This window comes from Gobius niger (assembly GCF_951799975.1).
Source record: "Gobius niger genome assembly, chromosome: 17".
Lineage (NCBI taxonomy): Eukaryota > Metazoa > Chordata > Actinopteri > Gobiiformes > Gobiidae > Gobius > Gobius niger.
In genome coordinates, this window is record NC_136868.1 from 25,677,219 (window position 1) to 25,699,693 (window position 22,475).

General features: G+C 40.6%; 1 protein-coding gene across 2 annotated transcripts; it reads left to right on the top strand.

Annotated features, from left to right (window-relative positions):
* The first annotated feature begins 2,112 nt into the window (after positions 1 to 2,112).
* On the top strand, positions 2,113 to 20,916 carry alg6 (ALG6 alpha-1,3-glucosyltransferase). Of its 2 annotated transcripts, none has more exons than XM_079575375.1 (14): positions 2,113 to 2,274; positions 2,466 to 2,550; positions 2,987 to 3,076; positions 3,173 to 3,261; positions 3,335 to 3,417; positions 3,753 to 3,817; positions 3,983 to 4,168; positions 7,445 to 7,580; positions 12,874 to 12,959; positions 15,058 to 15,142; positions 15,236 to 15,306; positions 17,522 to 17,590; positions 18,922 to 19,114; positions 20,694 to 20,916. In XM_079575375.1, the coding sequence occupies exons 1-14, from the start codon at positions 2,193 to 2,195 to the stop codon at positions 20,889 to 20,891; spliced, it is 1,518 nt and encodes a 505-aa protein (XP_079431501.1). In that variant the 5' UTR covers positions 2,113 to 2,192; the 3' UTR covers positions 20,892 to 20,916. The 2 variants fall into 2 exon arrangements, with proteins under 2 accessions (XP_079431501.1, XP_079431502.1); XM_079575376.1 differs by having other exon boundaries at positions 2,472 to 2,550.
* The last annotated feature ends 1,559 nt before the right edge of the window (positions 20,917 to 22,475 follow it).

A 22,475-nucleotide genomic window follows, 5' to 3' on the forward strand; every position in this document is an offset into this window, starting at 1 on the left:
ACAAGTTTGCTCCAAATGTTTGTTCTAATTTTAATCATGCAAATGCGAGCAAAAATATCAACTAAAAATGATTTTAGATCGACATACAGTCATGGTTGAATAATGTAAAGGTGCATTTAAACGGTGTTTGACGGACGTTGACACTAAAGACATCCGAACAAAAGCTCGTGCCTTTCAGTGTAATTGTTTTTGAATTACATTGATGTTTTCTTAGCACTTGGTTGAGGTCATGTTCCTCCCCTTCCCCATTACATCAGAGCTGGTGTCGTTTTACAGGATTTTCTGCGGCTTGGCTACTATAAAGGTAACAGTTTCGCAGTTGTGTCTGGCTAATCACTTTTACACAAACAGCAAATGGTGATCGGGCTGGAGCGCGCGCCTGTGTGTGTGTGTGTGTGTGTGTAAGCGCGCGAGCGGAGTTAGTCGGGCTATATTTATCTGATCCCCATGGGAAAGGCTTGGGAAAGAGAAAGGAGCTCCTCTCTCTGCTTCAATTCACTTCAGACACCGAAGAAGGTGCTGATGATGCAAAAGGATGCTCCAATGTCACCTGGAATTTCCGACCCTGACTTTATTCATTATCGATCTATTTTATGCCCGATCATGACCGCATATTATTAAGCTATTCAAGGGACAACCTCCTCGCTGGATGAGCAGGTTCATTTTCCATTGCACAACCGCACAAAATCAACACCACTCTCCATGTCATTTAGTCGACATTTAAACGATGTAGCCAAGCCTCTTTTTAAACAAATAGACAAAGAAACAAACAATGCAACTGATTACATTTAATGTCTTTTTTATTCAAATATTGCAAATTCTAATATAATAGTACAATAATAAATCTAAAGGTCAATGACTGTCACGAAGGAAGAAATGTCCTGCGGACAGTCTGCTCTAGAGATGGCTCGTTTTAAATAAGAGCGAGAGAGAGAAACAAAAGAAAAGAAAAACATATTTGGTCAAAAATAGGCTGGGGCCGTGTGGCGCAAAAGCCAGACGCAGTATTTTCGGGACGCGCGCTGCAGAGACACCTCTGAACCTATAGGGGGCCCTATAGTCAGTCCTGCACATACCAAATACTTCAAATGCTTATTGAAGTCTGGTTTTCACAATGACAAATAACAAACCAAATCTCATATGTTTCTATTAATTTCGATAAGTACTACTGGTCATTTGGCCTAAAGGAAAAAAAGCAAAACTAAAATCATAGACTGAGGAGGAAATAACAGCCAGCATAAAAACATCATGCAAACAAACAAGTTCTAAATGTTGGATAATTGTGTTGTGTAATTGTGTGATAGCGTATATTGCACACATGTTTTGAAGCAAACTTTGTTTGTTGCTGCTACACTGACATTGACAAGTAAGGCGCAGGTCACCAGATAATCCGAATTCCAACTACAGCGTTCTCTGGTGCAGACAGTAAATGTAGGTACAGCAGTTACTGAATATTTAAAAAGGCATAGAGATGAAGCAATAAATGACAAAGTAAAGCTGGCGTGGCCAAGCATTAATAACTAATGTGTAGCACTGAGTTATAGGCTGTTCCCATTGTAATGAAAGTGTCAGTGCAAATCAGCAGTTGTCCGAGGATATTATTATTTATGCATAATTGATGCCAGAACCACAAGGATCGTGTCTTAGCCAACAAATCCGCACCACCTTGAGAACAAAGACGTTGGTGTGAACAGAAGTAAAGGTCACTGGGAGAGTATGCCCCTGGGCTGAGATTTACATTGTGAGCACGAGTCAAGATGGAGGCTGTAAAACCTGCACACATGTATACAAGGGGACAGCAAACGCTGCTGCTACATTCAGTATGAACTGTGTAATCTTTCATTTCACTGTTGCATTAATTAGGCTAGACCTCTATCTCTATCTTCTTTATAAAGTAAATCCATGTAAAATAGCCTACTAAGGCGCTGTGATAGCTTGCATAGCTACAAATCAATTTCAAATTCTTTCATGCGAACTCTTTTCCCTAAAATGTAAAGAAAGCCTCTTTTCCGTGGTCAGAAAAGCATCTTACTATCAGGGGCAGCGTCACATGATGTAGCCAATCAGAATCCGCTACGACGTGTCTGTGCGTGACGCATACAGGAAGTGCAGCCAGATTCCACACGATTTTCATTGAGCAAATTTCAGCCCCTGTTTTTCCATCAAAATATACGATTTTCTCCTCTCAAGTCATGCAGACGTGGAGTTTAGTTGCATTATGCGTTCTCTTAGGAGCTGTCGCGAGATGGGGCGTATCATTCAATTCTTATTCGGGTAAGAAATATGTTGTTACGTCGTCTTTCATTTAATTTGTAACGGCAAAGAAAGATTAAAGCTAACAGTTTGCAGTAAAGTTTTGTAAAAAGAAACCGTATGACTAGAGACTGCAATTGCTATCTGTGCTTGACTCATTGCACGATCTGATCCAGGTATTCATTAATTGTATGTTGACATTTTGGCGCCAGGTGCAGCAAAACCTCCAATGTTTGGAGACTATGAAGCTCAAAGACACTGGCAAGAAGTGACTTACAATCTGCCTCTGCAGCAATGGTCAGCTCAAGGCTTCTACTTCACATATTTTTTTCTGTTGATCACATTTCTGTTGTTGTCTCGCTATACAGACCTCCTACTGGTGCATGCATTCAGGTTATGCTCGTCAGTGTTACATGATTGTAGCAATAACATGTAAAATATCATTCCAGTTCAGTTGACTTTCCTAACACAGATGCATCCACCTCCTGAAAGTGCACATTGTCGTTGTGTCCTTGGGCAAGACACTTCACCCACATTGCCCCCAGTGTCTGCGTACATTGGTGTATGAATGAGAGTATGAATGGGTGAGTGGATCCTTGCTGTAAAGCGCTTTGAGTGCCTAATGTAGGTGGAAAAGCGCTATATAAGTTGAGACCATTTACCATTTACCATGCATAAAGGCTGCACTACTCTGCTATTCTTTTAATATCAACATTATTATTTTTGTTGTTAGGTACTTCAACTCAACTAACAACGACCTAAACTACTGGGGGCTCGACTATCCTCCTCTGACAGCCTACCACAGCCTTTTGTGCGCCTACGTGTAAGACTTCATAACTTGTGTCATAAAACATTAGACACATTAGGGTTATCAGATCATGTTCATACTGATAATATGTTGTTGTTGTTTTCTTCACAGAGCTGAAAGGATAAATCCCGAGTGGGTTGCGCTTCACACATCCAGAGGTCATGAGAGTCCAGCTCACAAATTGTTCATGAGGGCATCAGGTCTTTACAAACTGCAGTTGACGATCTTACTAAACGTTTACGAATATAAATGACGGTATTTGTTTTGTTGTAGTGCTTGTGGCAGACCTGCTGATATATCTGCCTGCTGTAGTATTGTACTGTTTGTACCTCACTGATGGATCCCCAAGAAAAAAGGTGACATTAGACGGTGACATAATGTGCTATGTTTTATTGCTTTGGTGTTTTTTTGTTTTTTTTTCTCCAAATGAAGTTCCTAACAGATAGTTCAAGTGAATTTGAACTTGAATTGACTAGTGTAATATTGATGAGAGTTGTTCTTTGTTGCCTTTTTAACCACTAAAATGTGTGGAGGATTTCAGAAATGGATTTGAGGTATAGCATCGGGGGACAACTATGCCATATTGATACATCTGTTGTGAAATGTTAAGATGTACAGTGTTTAGTGTGTCTTAATACTAGTTTATAAATACTACCAAGCCTTTTTTCATTTTTAGTTTTCTTTCATGTAGGTTTCCATTCTACTGTGCACTCTGCTTTACCCAGGCTTGATCCTGATCGACTATGGACATTTCCAGTATCCTTTTTGACCCCATAATAAGATATACTATATACACAGTGTGCAGTATTTTTTAATAAGAGTGAAGAGTTTTCACCACCTTTTTCAATTCACTAAAGCAGTTTGAGAACCATGGCTTTAGTGAATCCCCCTGTTCACGTTCAGAGACCTTAACTGTGCCAGGTACAATGGAGTTAGCCTGGGTCTCGCCTTGTGGGCTGTGTGGGCTCTGGGTCTGGGCTGGGACGCCCTGGGCTCTATGGCCTTCTGCTTGGCTCTGAGCTACAAACAGATGGAGCTGTACCATGCGCTGCCCTTCTTCTGCTACCTGCTGGGAAAGTGTTTCAAGCAGGGCATACTGGGGCAAGGGTGAGTTTGTTAGTAATATTTTAATTGTATTTGTGTTCTATATTAATATTGAGTTTGTATTCTAAAATATTCAATGAAGTGTTTATGTTTAGGTGCTATAGTGTTGTAGATATAGTGTATATATAGTGTATATATCAGCAATGGCCTAGCTTTCAAAATCTTTTTACCAATGTGTTGTACATTAATGGTAACTGCTTTACGTTACTGGTATATTCTCCCCTATAATAATAATTATAGGTGGCACAGTAGCGCATTGGTTAGACCTAGTGCTTTACAGCTAGAAGGTCCCGGGTTCGATTCCCACCTGGACGGGGCCTTTCTGTGTGGAGTTTGCATGTTCTCCCCCTGTCCGTGTAGGTTTCCTTCGGGTACTCCGGTTTCCCCTACCACTAAAAACATGTACAATAGGCCAGGATGAATAATAATAATAATAATAATAATAATAATAATAATAATAATAATATTTTTTGTTTGTAATGCACTTGACACCAAATCTCGAAGTGCTATAAGTTAACAAAAACAATACAACACAATTGAAAGACAGGACTAAAAAACAAGCATTAGCTGTTGGGATACGCTTGTGTAAAAATGTGAGCTTCTGTAAAATACAATATAATATAATTTTTTCTTTTTTTTTGAAAGAAACCCCTAAACATTATTTTTTCATATTTATTTGTGCTGGGACAAGCAACACTCTTTTGTGTGTCAGGACCCACCAGGCATTAGCAGCTAAAAAAAATTGTAAATCCACATATATTGTTTTGTATCAGTTTTCGGTAGTACCTAGTTAACGATCGGTAGTTAACGGAGTTGTTGCTCAGTAGTTTTATATTTATATAAAAAAATATATATATATATAAAAATATATATGTATACTGTATATTGTTTTGGATATTGTAGCTTTTTACCAAAAAAAGGGGAATTTTTGACGTATTGTTTGATTTACAACATTCACTCGTTAAAACTTCAACCCTGCCCCGGATAATGCGGGAGAAAATGAATGTAGATGGAACTTTAAAACTACGACAACTGCTACTAGTATTACTTAGACACCACAGGAACTTTGAATTTGAATGAGTCTCAAATTTGGTGAAAGATGTCTTGATTTGTTATTGTTATGTTATTAGTGTTAATAATTCTGATATCCATGTGGTTTAGAGACACTTATTTGTATATACTGTATTAATATGCATGCTAACATTGCAGGCTTTGATATCACTTGTACAATGTTGAAATAGTACCAGTCAAACAATCTGTTTACATCTGACTGTTTAGTCAGGTTTGTGTTGTGACTTCATCCCAGGTTCATGTCGGGCCTTGTTTAGATTGAAATATAGTTTTAGATTGTTGAAGTGTCATAAGATATCCTCCCCCCTTAATCGGGTGGCAAATTGTTCCTGCTCAACTATCATTATACCGGCCTATAAAAATCCATTATCCACCAGCCTTGGTGTTTTGTCACTCTGCACCTAAATGCCAAATGAATGCTCCCCCTAGATATGTAATGTCAGAAAAGAAGAGCGCCCTGTCCTCAGGCGAGCCACAGAATGACTGAGGTAATCAAATTGGCTGGCGTTACTAGTGTGTCCACTGTCTGTTTATCTAGTAACAATGTACCAAGGGCATTTAGTAGCAAATGCAGAGCTGGATTAGAAGGGACGGGGAGAGGGTATGTCCAGATGACACTCTCTCCATGGCCAAACTCCTCAGCTATGCCTGTGTGTGCAACTTCACCAGCAGCTTCATGGATACAGCTGACAAGATACCCTGGCCCACACTTAACACTTTCAGCTGATGCATTGCTTTCACTGCATTCCTCGCCACAAGGGTCAACCCCCCAAATTTAGAGCATGAAGACGACTCTTCCCCCCCCCCCCCCTGGCATTATATTTACTGTTTCATGACAAAAACAGTTATTTAGGCATGTTGACAATTCCAACAACCACCTCCCTATTAGTGGACAGCCATACGTATACCACTTAGTACATGATCGCTCTTGTCTGATCTATGAAACTAAGCAGGGTCGAGTCAGGTTTTGCCAAGTGGGAATACCCTGTAGTTTGGGTGAGTGTTGTGGGAGTGACTGGTTGGTGGTGATCGGAGGGACCGGCAGCTGCACTCCGATCAGCCTACCCCAGGGCAGCTGTGGCCAAGGGCAGTTTACCATCGAACATAGAGTGAATGAAAATTGTCCTTTATGAAATACTTAAAGGGATATTTCAGGCTTTTTGACATAGAGCCCCATTTCCTAGTTTTCCAGAGTGTTGTTTGTGTGTGGAAATATTATATATATTTTTTACTTCATGCAGTCCTTATATTTGAAGAGTTTAGTGGTGCTAGGCTAGCGCATGTGTATACTAACTAGTAGCCTGCATTAAAAACCTCTTCAAAGTCATGGGGTCGTCCTCCAAACGTTGCCATATCTGATTTGTAGAAAGCTCCTTTGTGAATTCCACGTGTAGTAATGCCGGCCACAGGTAAACAAACTACTGTAGATCCGGTAACCTAGCAGATCACTCCGCCGCTGCGTAGCTTACAACCAGAAAGCTAATGCTGCTCAAATATAAGTTCTTTTAAATGCAAAATGGTTATATTTCAAACATTATTCAGTCATCACAAACATTTATATCGGTAGTCTGGTGTTTTAAGTGATTTGCCTCAGGTGCACTGTGCTTGAGTCAGACTGTTTTTAATGCAGGCTACTAGTTATCATAGACATGCACTAGCCTAGCACTTGCCTAGCACCACTAAACTCTTCATATATAGGGACTGCATAGATAAAAAAATTTTTTTTAAAAATCTCCAGAAATCAACACTGGAAAACTAGGAAATGAGGCCCTATGTCAAAAATCCTGAAATATCCCTTTAAGATGACTTGGGTCTGTCAGAAGTACTGTATAAAAAGCAGACACTCTGACTAAAACGTGGACACAATAAGGCGTCTCGACCAGAAATTGTCTACTTCAGGGCAAAAGATTTAAAAAAGGCACCAGGTGGTTTTAGGTAGTAAAATGTCACGTGAAGAGTTGAAGAGCACCTGCACTCACATTTTAGCAATGCAATTCAAGACTTTATAAATAAAACTAATAAATTAAAGATCCCTGTTGATACCATGAAACTGCAACTTCAACTACAATTCTTTTTGCCAACAGTTCTTAAACCTTAAACCGTCGCTGATATCTTTTTATCTTTAATGTAGTCTATCTGGGAATAGGCTAAAAATAGCAGATATGTTCTAAGTGTTTTAAGAAAAGTTCTCTTTGTTTCTATATCTAGGCTCTTCTTGCTGGTGAGAATCGGTGTGACTGTGCTGCTGACCCTGGCTCTGTGCTGGCTGCCCTTCCTGTCCGACCCCAGCCAGGCCTTGCAGGTGCTCAGGCGGATCTTTCCCGTGGCTCGTGGCCTGTTTGAGGTACAATCTTAGTGAATGGAGACGTCACATCAGAGACGGTCGGCTCATGGCACTGTCCCGACAAAGAAGTGTGCACTTTTAGAAAGGTCATTCATTTCAAATGTTATTTTAAAAACAAAAGGGCAAGGATAACATGAGCGAAAAGATAGAGATGCTCACATGTGCAAAACACTCTTGGCCTTAAAATGAGGTGAAACATATGAATCGGTGTGACTGTTATTATAGTAATCAGATGTCCTGAGAGTCCAAATTCCACTGACAGCTCAAATTGAGTTTAGCATGTGTGGCATTTTGATTCAATAAGCCTTAAGCTTTTTGTATGATGAAATATTTGCAAGCTATATTTTATGTTGTGTTGTGGGGTGCTATCTGCGCCTCCTATTCCAAGCATGTCGGCGCGTTGGGTTTCTGTTTGGTCCTGGCATTTGTAAGGGGGTGCTCTTCAGGCGCAAAGAACAGTCGGTTCTCAATTTGGAGTGTGTAGACCCATCAAAACTGTTTAGTACAATCATCACTGTCCTCGGGGTATGATTAGACCACATCATATTCAATATGAGCGTGGGCTTGTGCATGACCAACAGTATGACTTTAAAAGCTTTTATCAATTGGAAGCTTTTGACTTAATGTGATGATATTTTTGTTTTGTCAAGATCTTTCTGTGAGATAGAGCAGAAAGAGGCTTTTTATTATAACAGGAACTTGGTTATGGATTTATTGCTTCAAGTATTCCAAGCAATAATATCTTTCCGAAGTTTTGAGTAATTCTGTCATGTGAATTTACAATGTATATTTTAAGAAAAGAGAAATTACAGCTATTTTTTTGCTTTTAAATAATGAATAAAGACTCAAGCAGTGACCTTGTTTCCTAAAGCCAGTGCCAGTCTCAGCAGGGTGAACATCCTCGCTGTGCTTATCCAGTTGGAAGTGGATACTTTGCAGGATCAAAGAAAACAGAGAAATAAAATGGCAAAAGGTCAGGAGATCAGTTTCGCTCTATCTCGGGGAGGTGTTGGGGTTTGGGCTGGCGGAGGATATAGATAAATCCAACTAATTTATGAGCGCCCGAGTATATTCAGCGCCTCATTGCATCCCCATGCTCTTGCCATACGGACCGATGACCCTATACTTGAAGCGTATCAGAGCACGTCCGACAACTGCTGTCTGTAACCGGCCCGCCGCTTTGACACAGACGTGTAGTATGCGCCCGCCGCTCGGCCCGGCACATGCGCACACCCCATTGCCCCGAGCTGTCAGTCACTGCCCTTGATAGAACGGAGCTTACAGTAATACGATATTAATTAAAAGCTGTGGGACGTGAGGAAAGAACTTCAGACACTTTCGCAGGCGGCCGTGTTGAAAGCTCCCATGTCTCAAGGCGGTGCGGTGGAGTAACCGTGTCTGATTCTGTCCGCGAACACGTGACAGAGGGCTCTCATATCCCAAAACTCGCTTACTGTTCTGGTCCCAAGTCCCCCCCCCCCCAGAGGCAGCAGCGCCCTAGTGGATGTGAGAAGTAATTGGAAAGTGGACCGAGGGTAGGCAGGGCATGTGACAGTGGCAGTATTTGTTCAACTAAATGATGCAAACATAATACACGGGGTGCGAGAGACACTGTACCCGCCTCTGACGACAGCAGCGAGCCAGCTGGAGAGACTTGCTGTGAACCGGTGCATGCACACCGGGTTTGAAAGCGTCTTTAAATAATGTCTATGTCATTGCGTAGCACCAATGGTTGTGCTGTTTTTAAACCTTGGTTAAAAATTGTATTAGATTTGTGGTAAATAGGACTGAGCGATATACCAAAAACAAAAAAAAACATATTTTCATAGATTGATCTAACTTTTCAATTCTTATTTTTTCACTTTGAAAGTAAACAAATGTGTCTTTTACTACCGTATTTTCCGGACTATAAGTTGCACCAGCCAAAAAATGCAAAATAAAGAAGAAAAAAAAACATAAGTCACTCCGAAGTGTAAGTCGCACCAGCAACTACCTGGGCATGGAGGTGTAACTGCACCGTTGACAAGCCTCTCCTGGCAGCATGTTGTTCAAGCTCCCATCTGCAAACTCAATCCGCTAGCAATGGCCATCTAGCATTTAGCTTTTTTTTGTTTTCTTCATCGCAGTAAAAATAACCTGCTTTTTGCCAGTGCCTCACAAGGTTCTCGCTCACTCCATACTTTACCGTTTTTTACATTTTCAGTGGTAAGTAAGCAAGCGCTTTCTTAGCAGATGCTGGCACACAAGCCTAGAGCGCCCTCTAGCGGCTGTCAGTGTGAAAATAACAAATGTGAAATTAAGTCGCACCTGAGTATAAGTCTCACCCCCTGCCAAACTATGAAAAAAAGTGCAACATATAGTCTGGAAAATATGGTAATATGGTTTCGTTAGACAGTGTAGCAGACGCTTTCCACTCCGAGACCACTACATTTTCCCCTTCAAAAATCAAACGATGACCACAGGATTGGCTGTAGACCTGACGATAAACCAAAAGCACAGCCCTAGTGTTAAGTTGTATCTGTTGCTCCTGATACAAAGACACAGCCTCTGAATAAGCCTGTGTAAATGTAATGATTGAACATGTTCAATTTCAGATTTCAACAGGACAACCTAGGAACAAACACAAGTTATGAACACTTCCTCAGCCCACTGTAAGCAGATGATTTGAGCCGGGGGGCAGGGGTGTAAATAGGCTGGCGGGTCTGTGACTGGTGGCCCGAGCAGTTAGTGGGAAGGAAGCAGTTGTAAGTTTACCCACCGAGCCGCATTCTGGCGTCTCACGTTGCTGCCCGCTCACAAAAATGGCACCAAATGCGTCTTGCTGTGAAATTCCATGCTCGTTCATAGGTGAGGTGCTCTCCTCTATACCCCCCCTCCCCTTTTGCATTTGCTTATAGCCCCCCTCCTCCTCCCCTTACGTGCATGTGTTGCCTTTTAGTTGACGTCCAAGAACATTCCCGTAGTGGTTATTTGGAGATGGGAAGAGAAAAGGGAGAAGGTAGGCTCGGGATAGAGGCTGAGACAACACAGGGGCTGGAGTGCTGAGTAGGCTGCCATTGGGATCCACACACAGCTGTGCCGGGAGCAGCTGTAGGAAGGACACGCGGGGAAAATGGGCCGTCTGAAATAGGCTTTCTGCTCTAAAGCAAGTAAACTGGACAGGACAATTCTTCTCCTTTCTATACAATGTTTCTGGACTTATGTAGTGTAACCAAAGTCATGTGAGAGGATAATAGAAAGTTTGTAACTGTCGGTTGGGGATATGGTGAGTGCTTGGGCCCAGCATCATCTGATCCCAGCGCAAGTGTCTAAGCTCCTAAATCAACTGAAGCTCTGCATCTGAGCTCACACTGGCATCCGCTTTCAAACCATCAATCACAAATCAGATTTTAGTTATTTACAACCTTAATTTAAAACCAACATAAATGAAATGGAAAGAACGCTGTTTATTGCAAAAGAAATGATAAAGATGAATGATAAAGATGACAGTAAATAATGAAGTGTCTTCTTGATGTGCGCTTCACCAGAGAGTGATTTATTCGCCGCAGCTGCTTAATAAGACGTACTCTGTGGTTGGTCACTATGTGCTAAGTGTGCAGAGACATCTCGGGCCTGACACTTGACCTTCTGTCCCCAAGTTTACAAATAAGTCTTGCGCTTTTTCTGACACCGCAGTAAATTGGTGGCGGTGGGTCATTTGCCGTTCATCTAAGATTTCATCTAATAAAAGTGGCAATAAACTGCCAGAAAAATGATGTTGGAGAAACAATCTGGGGCTTAGCCAATGTAAACTCCATCTAAACAAAGCAACACATTTTCCTGGTGGTTTTACAACGCTTAGTGAGGTTTTAGACTCTCAAAGTCACTTTGCTTAGACTTTACTTCACTTAACTAAAGTGGAACATTATTCACACATCCCTCAGTCATATTCCAGTGGTAAGCTACTTCTGAGGCCACAGTTGCCCTGGGGCAGATTGACAGAAAGGTGACATGTCTATTTTCTCTTTTACCACATCACATTGCTGTGATTGCTGGTTGGTTGATTTATTTGGTTGGGACAGTGCATGTTAACGAACAAGCCACACCAGATTGTAGCCTTGGGCTAATTTCCATCCTCAAGCACACACTCAGAAAGTGCCATAATTAATTAATTAAACAGTTCTGAGTATAGCATGGTATTTTCCAAGTATTTTAAAAGAAGTCTTTCAGAGAGTATTATCTATTAGACAGCAGTTTGCCATGTTATACCTTTGAACCTTAGATTCACAATTCAATTGTGTAGAATTTTACAGACAGTATTATTACATTCACACGATGTCTTAAGATTGTTCCTTACAGCAGCCATAATATGTGATGAGGATACACACTGGCCATCAGTATAATACTAAACAACAATACTAAAATAATACTAAAACTTGTCTCTATCTGGTATCACTCATCTTTGTATATAGTTTAAAAAAAAGTTTTTTGCATTGTAATGCTCAAACTACTGCCCATTTAAAAGATCCAAAGCTGATATTTTCTATAAAATAAAACCAATTATAATGGCCTTATGAACTCCTTATTTATGTTTTTTTTTTTTTCATTTAATAGGGAGAAGAGTGAACAGTCAACATGTACTGCACCACAATATTTAAAACCAGGGCTAATTTGCAATGTCTGCCCCTGAAGGGCTTTTCAAATGCACACAGAAAATACATTTACAGCAACATTAATTATGACATTACACAAAGGAAGTGCATTTGAGTGCAATCGAAAAATTATTGCAGTTATTGTCTCTTTTTAAAACACACTTTAGTTTAGCGCCTGGACAGTAAAGGCCAACTGTCCAAAGGTCTTTTTTCTAAGGGGCACTTTTCCACATTTCCATGAGCAGCTCCCCGTGTGATGGAGCCACAGATTGAAGTGGGACTATGAGCCGGCTGAGAATCAGGTGCTTGGTTGTGCAAACATTCATACATTCATTTTAAATTCAAATTTTCAACGTTAAGGAAGTTTAACTCTGCAATACTCCACAATGCTCTGACAGAACACACCATTCATATGAATATAATATGACTTATCTCAATATTATTATGAATATTGAGATAAGTCAGGCCCTAATCTTGAGTCAGATGCCCCTCCTGATTCTTATCGCTTTAATTACTTAAGACTGTAGAAGTGTAGCAGTCATATCTGCATAGAGAGACAACATCTTGTAAGTATGTGACTAGAAAAAAAAAATCTACATTATCTCAATGAATAATCACATGGAAAGTCGTGACATTTGTAAGTGTATATTGTGTGTGTGCAGGATAAAGTGGCCAACACATGGTGCAGCCTGAACATCTTGATAAAGATCAGGAGCATTCTGTCCAGTGACTCCCAGTTCTACCTCAGGTAATCCCTCTCTCCTCTGTCTCTAATCAATCTCGCTCGTGTGGTGGTGGGGTCTCCCGGCTGGCTGCCCCCACTCTTTACACTTGGTGCATTTCTTGGGAAAACGAAGCAGGCCCAAGGGGAATAGATGCTGTGTGATCCAGTCCAAGGAAATCACACCATAGCTTTAGGAAGTGTCTTGTGAGGGACTTCTAAACGCGAAGTCACGGCTGTTTTTGGAACTAAGTTGACACAAGTAGCCCGAGGATGAAACTGAGCTTGTGCCACACACAACAGCGTTTGCAAAATACATTCCATCAAAGGATCATTAAAATAGTCTTTTTACGACTGCATGGCTTTTTTTAATAGCGACCTTTCAGATAAGTGTTGCGATTACATTTACTTATGTTTTAAGACCAAGATTCATGTCACAGTGCACATTTTAAACACAGCCAGGAGCATTCACGTAACGTAACTTGAAAGAACATTGAATTATGACCTGCTGAACTTGATACAGGAAGCATTTCAGAACATGTTCGTAGAAGTGTAAACTACAGGATGAGCATAAGACCTCATTGACACGGGCTTGTTGTTTGATTTGTGAAAGTTGCATCTGTGTTTTATTGGCACAATCGGACAACGCCATTTCTTATAATCCTTGGAAGCTCACCATGACTCTTTGGCCTCTTGAATTCCAGACATATTCCCTCTTTGGCTATTCAATTAGAAACATCTAGCACTGAAGTAATAAGCTAGATTCAAAATGCCCCTTGCTATAATTTTGACATTTGATAATTATCCAATTAAAGCAGTGATGGTAGACATCCGACTTGAATTGCAGAAAATTACATTTGCAGTGAGCGCTCGGCATACGGCCCATTCAGACACGAGGAAGTCCTTTATTTGATGTAAAGCTGGCGGATGGGGTTGAGAGACCAGTTGTATCATGGTGGGGCCTGCTTAAATGACCCACCCCTCTAAATTTAGGAGCGCGGCGCTCACAGGATTGACACGTTTCAGCCAGACTCCTAAGACCAAGGATAACACTGGATTCCATTGACGACAGTGTTTTTGTCAACGTAATAGTTTTGTTGCTGAAGACTAACCAAAACAGACTTCATAAGAATTAAATCTGTTGATATATTTGCCAAGAGATAACAAACTAAATCAAAATGAAGAGAAGACGGGAAGAGTCATAAACTGTACAACCTATTTTCCATCCTATTACCATATATCGCATGGTAATAGGATGGAAAGGCGAGATACCAGAAAGTGTAATAACATGGTAACTATGGTGATAATGCATAAACAGCACGCACTCATTGTATATCCTAGTAATAATATGATTAATCCTCATTCCGCCCTAATCCAGTGTAAACATGGTTGGTAATTTAGTGACTGTAAAGTAAAGTGCTATGGTTTGCTCAAAGGAAGCTTTATACAATATGAATAACCATTTTAATTTGGAGCACTTAGGTTGACTAAAGGTCTGCCGTTGATGATCAGATCACAAAACCTGCTCAACCCATGAAACATTGGTTAATGTTGTGTGGTGCTTACTCTAGACGACTATGAGATTTTAAATACAGCTGTCCAAATCTTACCCACACAAATCGCGGGACAAACACATTGTTGGCCTTTAGCTCAGCGCCTGACCTCTCAGCGCATGTACACATACTGGTGCTGACACATTGTCAGGCTCTTCCGGTGCCACTGCCCTCAGCAGGTGACAATGAAGGGTTAAAATAATGCAGCTGAACCCCCACACGGGCTGTGGGATTCGGCCATTCTTTTGCCAGCCCTGGAAGCATTCTTATCACGGCTGCAAACTCCATAGTTAAATGTGAGCTTATCTGATTGTGAATAAATCTTAGCTTGATATGTCGGCGTGTTTGCTCAGTCAAAACAACAGAAAGATGTGTTTGTAAGCTTGAAAATATGTGCTTAAGGCCCTCGTTCATATTGCCTCCTAATTGATTTTAAACTCGGCACGTCATAGGCTGTGTAATAATCTTTTATGCTGCGGTAACTTAATTTCCCATTGGGGATTTTTTCAAACTCAAGCTTATGACAGTGGTGAATTGTGGTAATTTCATTTCTTGTTACTGTTGTTGCACAGTTTGGCGTGCACTGTCCTGGCTGTTCTGCCGTCTTCTGTCCGTCTTTTGACCAAACCCACCTTTTGGCAGTTCAAACTGGCTTTGGTAAGTACTGACCAGACCAGTATTTATAGTTAATGTTTTAATATAATATAACTAAAATAACAGTTGTGAAAAATATATTATGTATCCCTTTAGGTCAATTCGTCCCTGGCATTTTTTCTATTTTCCTATCAAGTCCACGAAAAGTCCATCCTGTTGGCCTCATTGTAAGTACACTTAGTTTTCACTTGTTATGGTTTTATGTGTTAAATTGACAGACATGGTGGATGTACGTTGCACTTTGAACATTGTGAACAAGTGGTACAGTGACAGTGGCACAGTTCCCTCATCAAAAACGTACCCGCAGTAGTATTTTGCTTCACTCACTTTCAGTGATAATGTTCAATCGATTTGTTTCTCCTATAACCGAGAGCGCTCTCGTCTCTATTTCCTGCCTAATTTCTTACCCAATATATACAGCGGGAACCATTTGTTTACATACACTTCATAAAAAGACACATTTGCATTTTTTTCTCACTGCCTGACATGAAACCAGAATTAACTTTTATTTATCTTAGGTCAATTACAATTAAAAAAAAAATGTATTTGTCAAATTCCAAAAGAATTAGAGATAGAATTTTCTACACCATTTTGCATTACTTTTTACAAAAACAAAAGATTACTATACCTTTAAACTATTTAGGAAAGCCCAGTTGACGATGTCATGACCTTGGAAGCACAAGTCTGGTTCATCCTTGGGTGCAATTTCAAGACTCTTGTAGGTTCAGGTTCATTGGTTCAGACAATGATGGAGGAAAAAGTGTCAAATACGGGGGTGGCAGCATCATGCTGTGGGGTTGTTTTGCTGTGGGAGAGACTGGTGCACTTCACAAAATAGATGACATCATGAAGAAAGAACACTATGTGGAAATATTGGTGCAACATCTCAAGACATCAGCCAGGAAAGTTAAAGCACGGTGGCGCTGCGGTTAGCTTGTGGAAGGATATCAAAATGTTTCACCCAAGTTATACTGTTTAAAGGCAATGCTACCAAATGTATGTACACTTTTGGTTTTGTAAAAAGTAATGAAATAATGTGTAGAAAATTCTATCTTTCATTCTTCTGGTATTTGACAAAAATTCTAATTGACCTAGAACATTAAACGCCAATTCTGGTTTCATGTCAGACAGTAACAAAAAAATGCAAATGTATCTTTTTATAAAGTGTAGGTAAACATCTGGTTCTCTCTGTAAACCACAAACATTTTCCAAAGTTCACAACCATCACTGGACATGTTCTTAGCCTTTCTGCACTCCAACTGCATTCATCCTGATGCCATTGATTTGTTAGCATGTCACAAACAACAAAAAAGCAGGCCTGTATCTTGTTTTTTTTACCATAGTTAATTCCCCCTGCTGCTAATAAAAGGCCCTCCAAGCACGACACAAGATGCTGAAAAGAGTACTCCTTACTTATTATGTGTCTTTTTAAAACCCAATACTATGTCCACTTTAACATTTCAAATCTGAGATAGATATGATAAGAAGGGATCAGGTTTCCAGACCACATCCCATTTATTAATCTAGATTAGAGTAGTTTGTTGCCTTATTAACTATTGAGTTCTATGTCCCACCTGTCCCTGTGAATCTATCTGTAATGCATGTCGAGGGATTAAGGCAGAGCGACAGGCAGCAGCTCGGGCCGTTGTTTGTGCAGGATCAATTATTGGGCTGTAACAGGATCGCCGATGGCACAGGCCGTGACAATGAGCTCAGGGACTCCCGGAAACTGCCCCCATCGGACACCAGCGTAAGACTAGTGATGACTATCCCTGAAGCAGCTCCGCGACAGGACATAAGCATTATTCCAGGTTGTATTGAGACTATTTTAGATATTGAAAACCAGGCAGGGACTGTAAGTGGTACTCCCAAAAAAGATCAAATAATGTTCGCGTCACTATTTATTCTCAAAACTTTTCTAAACTTTTCAAAAGTTTGACCAGATCCTGCTTACATGCCTAGTAATCCAAAACCTGCTACAGCAAGGATTACGCATGTCATGTAAAATACTTTCTGCTTCAAACATTGGATTATGTGATTTATTATTAGCCAGTAGAGCATAGAGAGAAACATTCATCCTTAAAGTCCAGGATTTTGAGGTGAGCTGTCATCACACTATATGTGTCACATGAAACAAAAGGCAGATACACTATTGTCATATGAAATGGAACAATGTGGACTGTCCTGTCGGTGAACCATCAATAATCTCATAATACGGGTGCCCTATTAGCTCCGTAAGCTTTATTATTATACCCGCATTATAGTTATATCCTGCGTTGACCTTCCATGGGTTATTTTCCTGTCGTAGATCAAATTATATTTAATGGTACTTAATAAGTGTCTTTCGTCAAGTTTATACTAATCTTCTACGTGTTCTTTCAGGCCGGCCTGCCTTCTACTGAGTGACCTTCCTCTGATCGCCATTTGGTTCCTTCAGATTTCAACATTCAGGTACAGACATTTTAGGCCTAAACAAAGCTAAAATCAAGGGCTAAACCATGACGAAAATATTTCTAGCAAGCACAAACAAAATAAGTTGTCTCTGCCTCTAATGACTGTAAATGAACATAAAGTATATTTTGTCAGATAACAACATCATGTCACATGGTATAGTTTAATAACTGGATTGTTGTTCTTATCTCCACCTACCATTTGTATCCCCACTCAAGGTAGTACTGGTCATTGAGGACGCCCTCTGTTCTCATTGATGGCAAAATATAGACTATTTCAAAATATTTAAGTGAAATTGCATCACAATAGAAATGCTTTTGCTTTTAAAAATGTTAATTATGCAGTAGCATCTGAACAGTGACACAGATTGGTTTAGAAAGTAAATAAAAGCATAACGGCCCCTTTGAAATGCCAAAGAAGGTCAAACATTCAGCATAAAAAGATACTGTTTCCGAGCGATAAAGTTTGGCAAATGCCACATACTTTCAGTATCCTAGGCCTAAGTCTGTCCTTGCATTGTCATTTTATGTACCGCTTTCTCCGCTCTGCTACCATCAAACATAAAATGCCTCGATAACAATGATCTTTGGAAAGCCAAATCTATTTGCTACAACAGCCCATGCAAGAACTATGAATGGAAAAGACCAGGAGTGCTGCAAATGCCCCATCTAACTTTCAGCAGCTGTTGTTGGCTTCTTCCGGCAGCACTAATTGTTGTGCGTGTGGTTTAGTATAAGGATATGTGGGGATTACGTGGCATAGTCGGCATGCCTGCTGCCTAAGTGTGCAGCGAGTTGGAACAGGAGCTTTGCTTGTGTCCCCCTGTACTGTCTAGAGTAAACTACACATTGTCTACAACCTACACAAAATTGTAAAAAGTACCTCTTTTGTTAGCGTAATTGGTTGGACGCGTACACAGGCACAAGCAGTCGGGGAAGAGGAAAGAGGCTAGTGTGCGAAAAGTGGAGAAGTATGTATTTTTACAATGCCAAACATTTGTCTTGTGAATAGAGCTTCCTTGTTGGCGTTACAATCCAAATTGGTTTGTTGAGTGTGTATTGGTTTTCACAAGCCGGGGCGACGTGCGATTTAATATGAGTCAACTGTTGTTCTTGCCCATGCCCCGCTGCTAAAGTAAAGATAAGCTTGGCGTGAGTGTCAGGAGTCATCTCTCTCCAGGGGACGGGCAACTTATGTGCGGCCTGCTGGATAAAGAGCTATGTGATTTAACGTCCCGCTTCCCTCTATAAACACAACGCTGAGCTTTAGGATAATGTCCTATATGCTTCATAAAAGTAAATCACTGTCTATGTCTTTGCCCTTCGCAATAGCATGCTGCCGCTGTTGTTGAAAGACGGCCTCCTGGTGCCCTACGCTGTGACCTCGCTGGCCTTCTTCTACTTCAGCATGTACCTGCTGTCTCCACTGAAGCACTGCACAGAGGAGGAGCTGAGGATGGGAGCCTACCGCAAGATACTCTTCTTCCTGCCAAAGCTCGATCTGGGCTGTGCTGTAAGATGGAAGGTGGGTGTTTAAAGGTTAGAGGTTGATGTCATAATCTCAGATGGATGGCAGCGGCCTGTAAAGGGCATGCACCTGCATCATTTCCATTCTAAATAGGACCGATTGGCCGAACAATTAATGGCAAAATTGGCTTCTGTGGCCATGGTGTGACATCATCTGCATGATTCACAGTACTCGAAAGAAATGACCAAAGAGAAAATCCGCTGTATTATTCTTATTAATATAATATTTAGATCAATATAGCATTTTTGAAGTGTAAGATGGTGAATTAGGTGTGTTTAAAAGGCCGTGGTGCCACAGTGGCTGAGTGGTTAGCGCTCTTGGTTTCTGTTAACGTGCTCCGGTTTCCCCCATCACCAAAAACATGCACAGAAGGTGAATGCTACAGCCATGTCCGGGCACTGCACTTTATGGCTTTCCCCAGCGGAATCGAAGGATGGGTCAAATGCAGGGGAAAAAAAATCATTTTACAATTATTGTATAACGACAAATAAAGCACTTTAAACATGCATTATACCCTCAATTTAAAATCTCTTCATGTGACAACAATCGCACTTATCTTTGAATAACCAGTAATGCCTCCACTTTTTAATACTATGGTGAAAAAAAACCTCTTAGTTCATTTTTGTTGACATTGAATTTTACAGCAGTGTTCGTTTCATATAAATAGGCTAAGTAACTGCGGTACAAATACATTGACAGTAAACCAGGTACAATAAAAAAAAACACAGTTGCTTGAGGCACATATGGACGTTTCTGCTCTTAATGGTGTGCATCTGACACACATGCATTAGGAAGGGTGCCGATTATACATTCCCAGGTGGCCGATACTTCAAAATTGCAAACATGTGAGCTGGTGCATCCAACTGTATAAATAAAGATCATGTGCCACTGTAAGCTGTGTAAGCTGTCCGGGGATGAGAGCCGCTGCCAGCCAAAGAATTATTTATCACTTATTTAAGTTTCCACAGTGTCTGAAGTAGCTGCACGGCTTGGCCCGCGGCGACAGGGGCACTGGTAGGGTGTCGGAGATTAAGAGAAGGTGTCTTTTTATAGCTTGTGTCATTAACGCAGGTTCGCCTAGATATATTTATTTACTCAAGCAGCATAAATAGCGAGCGCTGATGACGGCGATAGGGTTTCATGGATTTGGGAAAGCAGGGTGGGAGAGTGTGTTTCTTCCATCACCGGCTTAACTGCGGATCAGGACGCTCAAACAGATGCACAAATCAGATCTCGGGTCGTAAGGAACAAGAAGGGAATTACCTACAAGGAGGAGTCTTTTAATTTTAACTTTGAATAAAAACGTGACCACATGATGCCACTGTTGGTTTATCTGGCCAAATTAAAACTTACTACGCTGCTTGTCCAGGAAGTATTCAAGCTTCAAATTGCTGACAGTGGACTATTTCAATCTTCATCACAATAAATTGCTTATAGTATTTTGTACTTTATGAAGATAATGAACTTAATCTTGGCACACTGGAGCATCAGCAGTTTAGCTCACCCTGAAACTCGCTCCGGTTCCAGACTTTTGCCCATGCTTTTACTAACTATTACCTATTTTTGTCTGTTACAGTTCTACGTCAGCATCCTGGCAATGGCTGCTCTAAACATCGCAAGCGTAGCAGTGTCTCCTCCGCCACATCTGCCTGACCTGTTTCCTGTGCTCATCTCTACGTTTTCCTTTGTCCATTTTCTGGGCACGTTCGTGTATTTAAATATCGTCCAGTTAACCGAGCCACCCGGCAAGAAGAGCCAAAAGAAGATCAACTGAAGTGATTCTTCAGCCTGGGACGTGTTGCAAATGTTACGTGGCAATCATGTTAAGGGTGACCAGATTTTCAGAGTCCAGGACGCAATGGGAATTTGTGGCGGGAGCTAAAAGTGACTTCGCACCCTAGGTTGAATGATAAAATTGTAATGTTAATCAAACGGACCATAGACTTTTAAGCTTTTTTATTGGTTCATTCTCTATGGAAGCCTTGTGTTTGATGCACACATGGCCAAAAGTCAGTAAGTTTCAAGTAAAAACTGCTGCTTCTGGCACTGGTGATAAACTGGATCAACAGCCTGGAACAAATCAATAGTTTTGGAGAAATCTAATGGGACATGGGACAGACAAAACTGGGACATCTGGTCACCATAATCATGTTTTATGCCAGATGTCGACGTTCATTGTTGGCTGGAATTCCATCACTTGATAACTTGGACCAAATATGCAATCTGCTGTGTGGAGTATACATACAAGTATATTTACCCCACTGCCAAAACGGCAGCAATTTAAGTGTTTTGGTTTCAAAACAGTCTTTTCCTACCATTGATGTGAGATATGTTACTTTCTCCAGATAGTTTTGAACCAACCCTACGACCACATAAAGCTCTGGCGGGAACTACAGATTTGAAAATTAATTGATATTGCTGGCCATTTAAAACCAAGCATCAATACTGAAAAGGAATAGCGCCTATTTTTTGTAGCATGTGATGGGAAATGTCTTGTACTCAGGTTTACATAGTGAACGTTTTTTCTAATGTAATTTTTGTACAAACTTTTTTTTGTATAAATAAAATAAAGAACATTATCAGAAAACGAGGATCCATTTACTGCCTCACACTTAATGAGTTGAAGCCGGTTTCGTACATAAACTGTCTACATTTACAAAGCATCACACTAAATCATACTTTACTGCATGGCTTAGACAGAGCCAATAATTGGACAGAAATTATATCTTTGGGATTTTACTCTGTGCCATTAAATATTCATTAGGGCTCGTAGGTGCTACAAGAGTTGTGCACATAAGACGTGTGCGTTTCAAACAAAGGCTGTGACGGGACAGGCCTTTAAAGGAGATGATGGAAGGTGACACATCTCAACATATCGCTATAAACGTGAAATACCACAGAAAGGGGCACAACCAATTTCTTTCTCCGCTCTTTCTACCAGTTAATGACAGGCATTAAAAAAATCCATTACAACTATAAATGTTATCAGGTCATTGAGAGTTGCTTGTGCATCTGAGGCCCTGGGCCAGTGGCCAATAAAGCTCCATAGGGACAAATAGGAGTTTAAAATCTATGTTAACTGTTGCTGCAATGGGACACAAATGCCAGGACAAAGCAGGCTGTGCTGTCAGTCGTGTATACATTTATTTATGACTTTGCAGCTCATTTAGAATTAGAAGTTGTGAACAATTTAACAATCATGGCGATATTCTTCTAACAATCGCATTTAGAACACATAAAAACAAAGATTCAGATAATGTTTATTAATTTAGTGGCACATTTAATTTGTCTCCCATAATTCAGTTACAAGAAACAGAGTAATTAGCATGTATTTACTACGCTGTGACTAGGTAACATG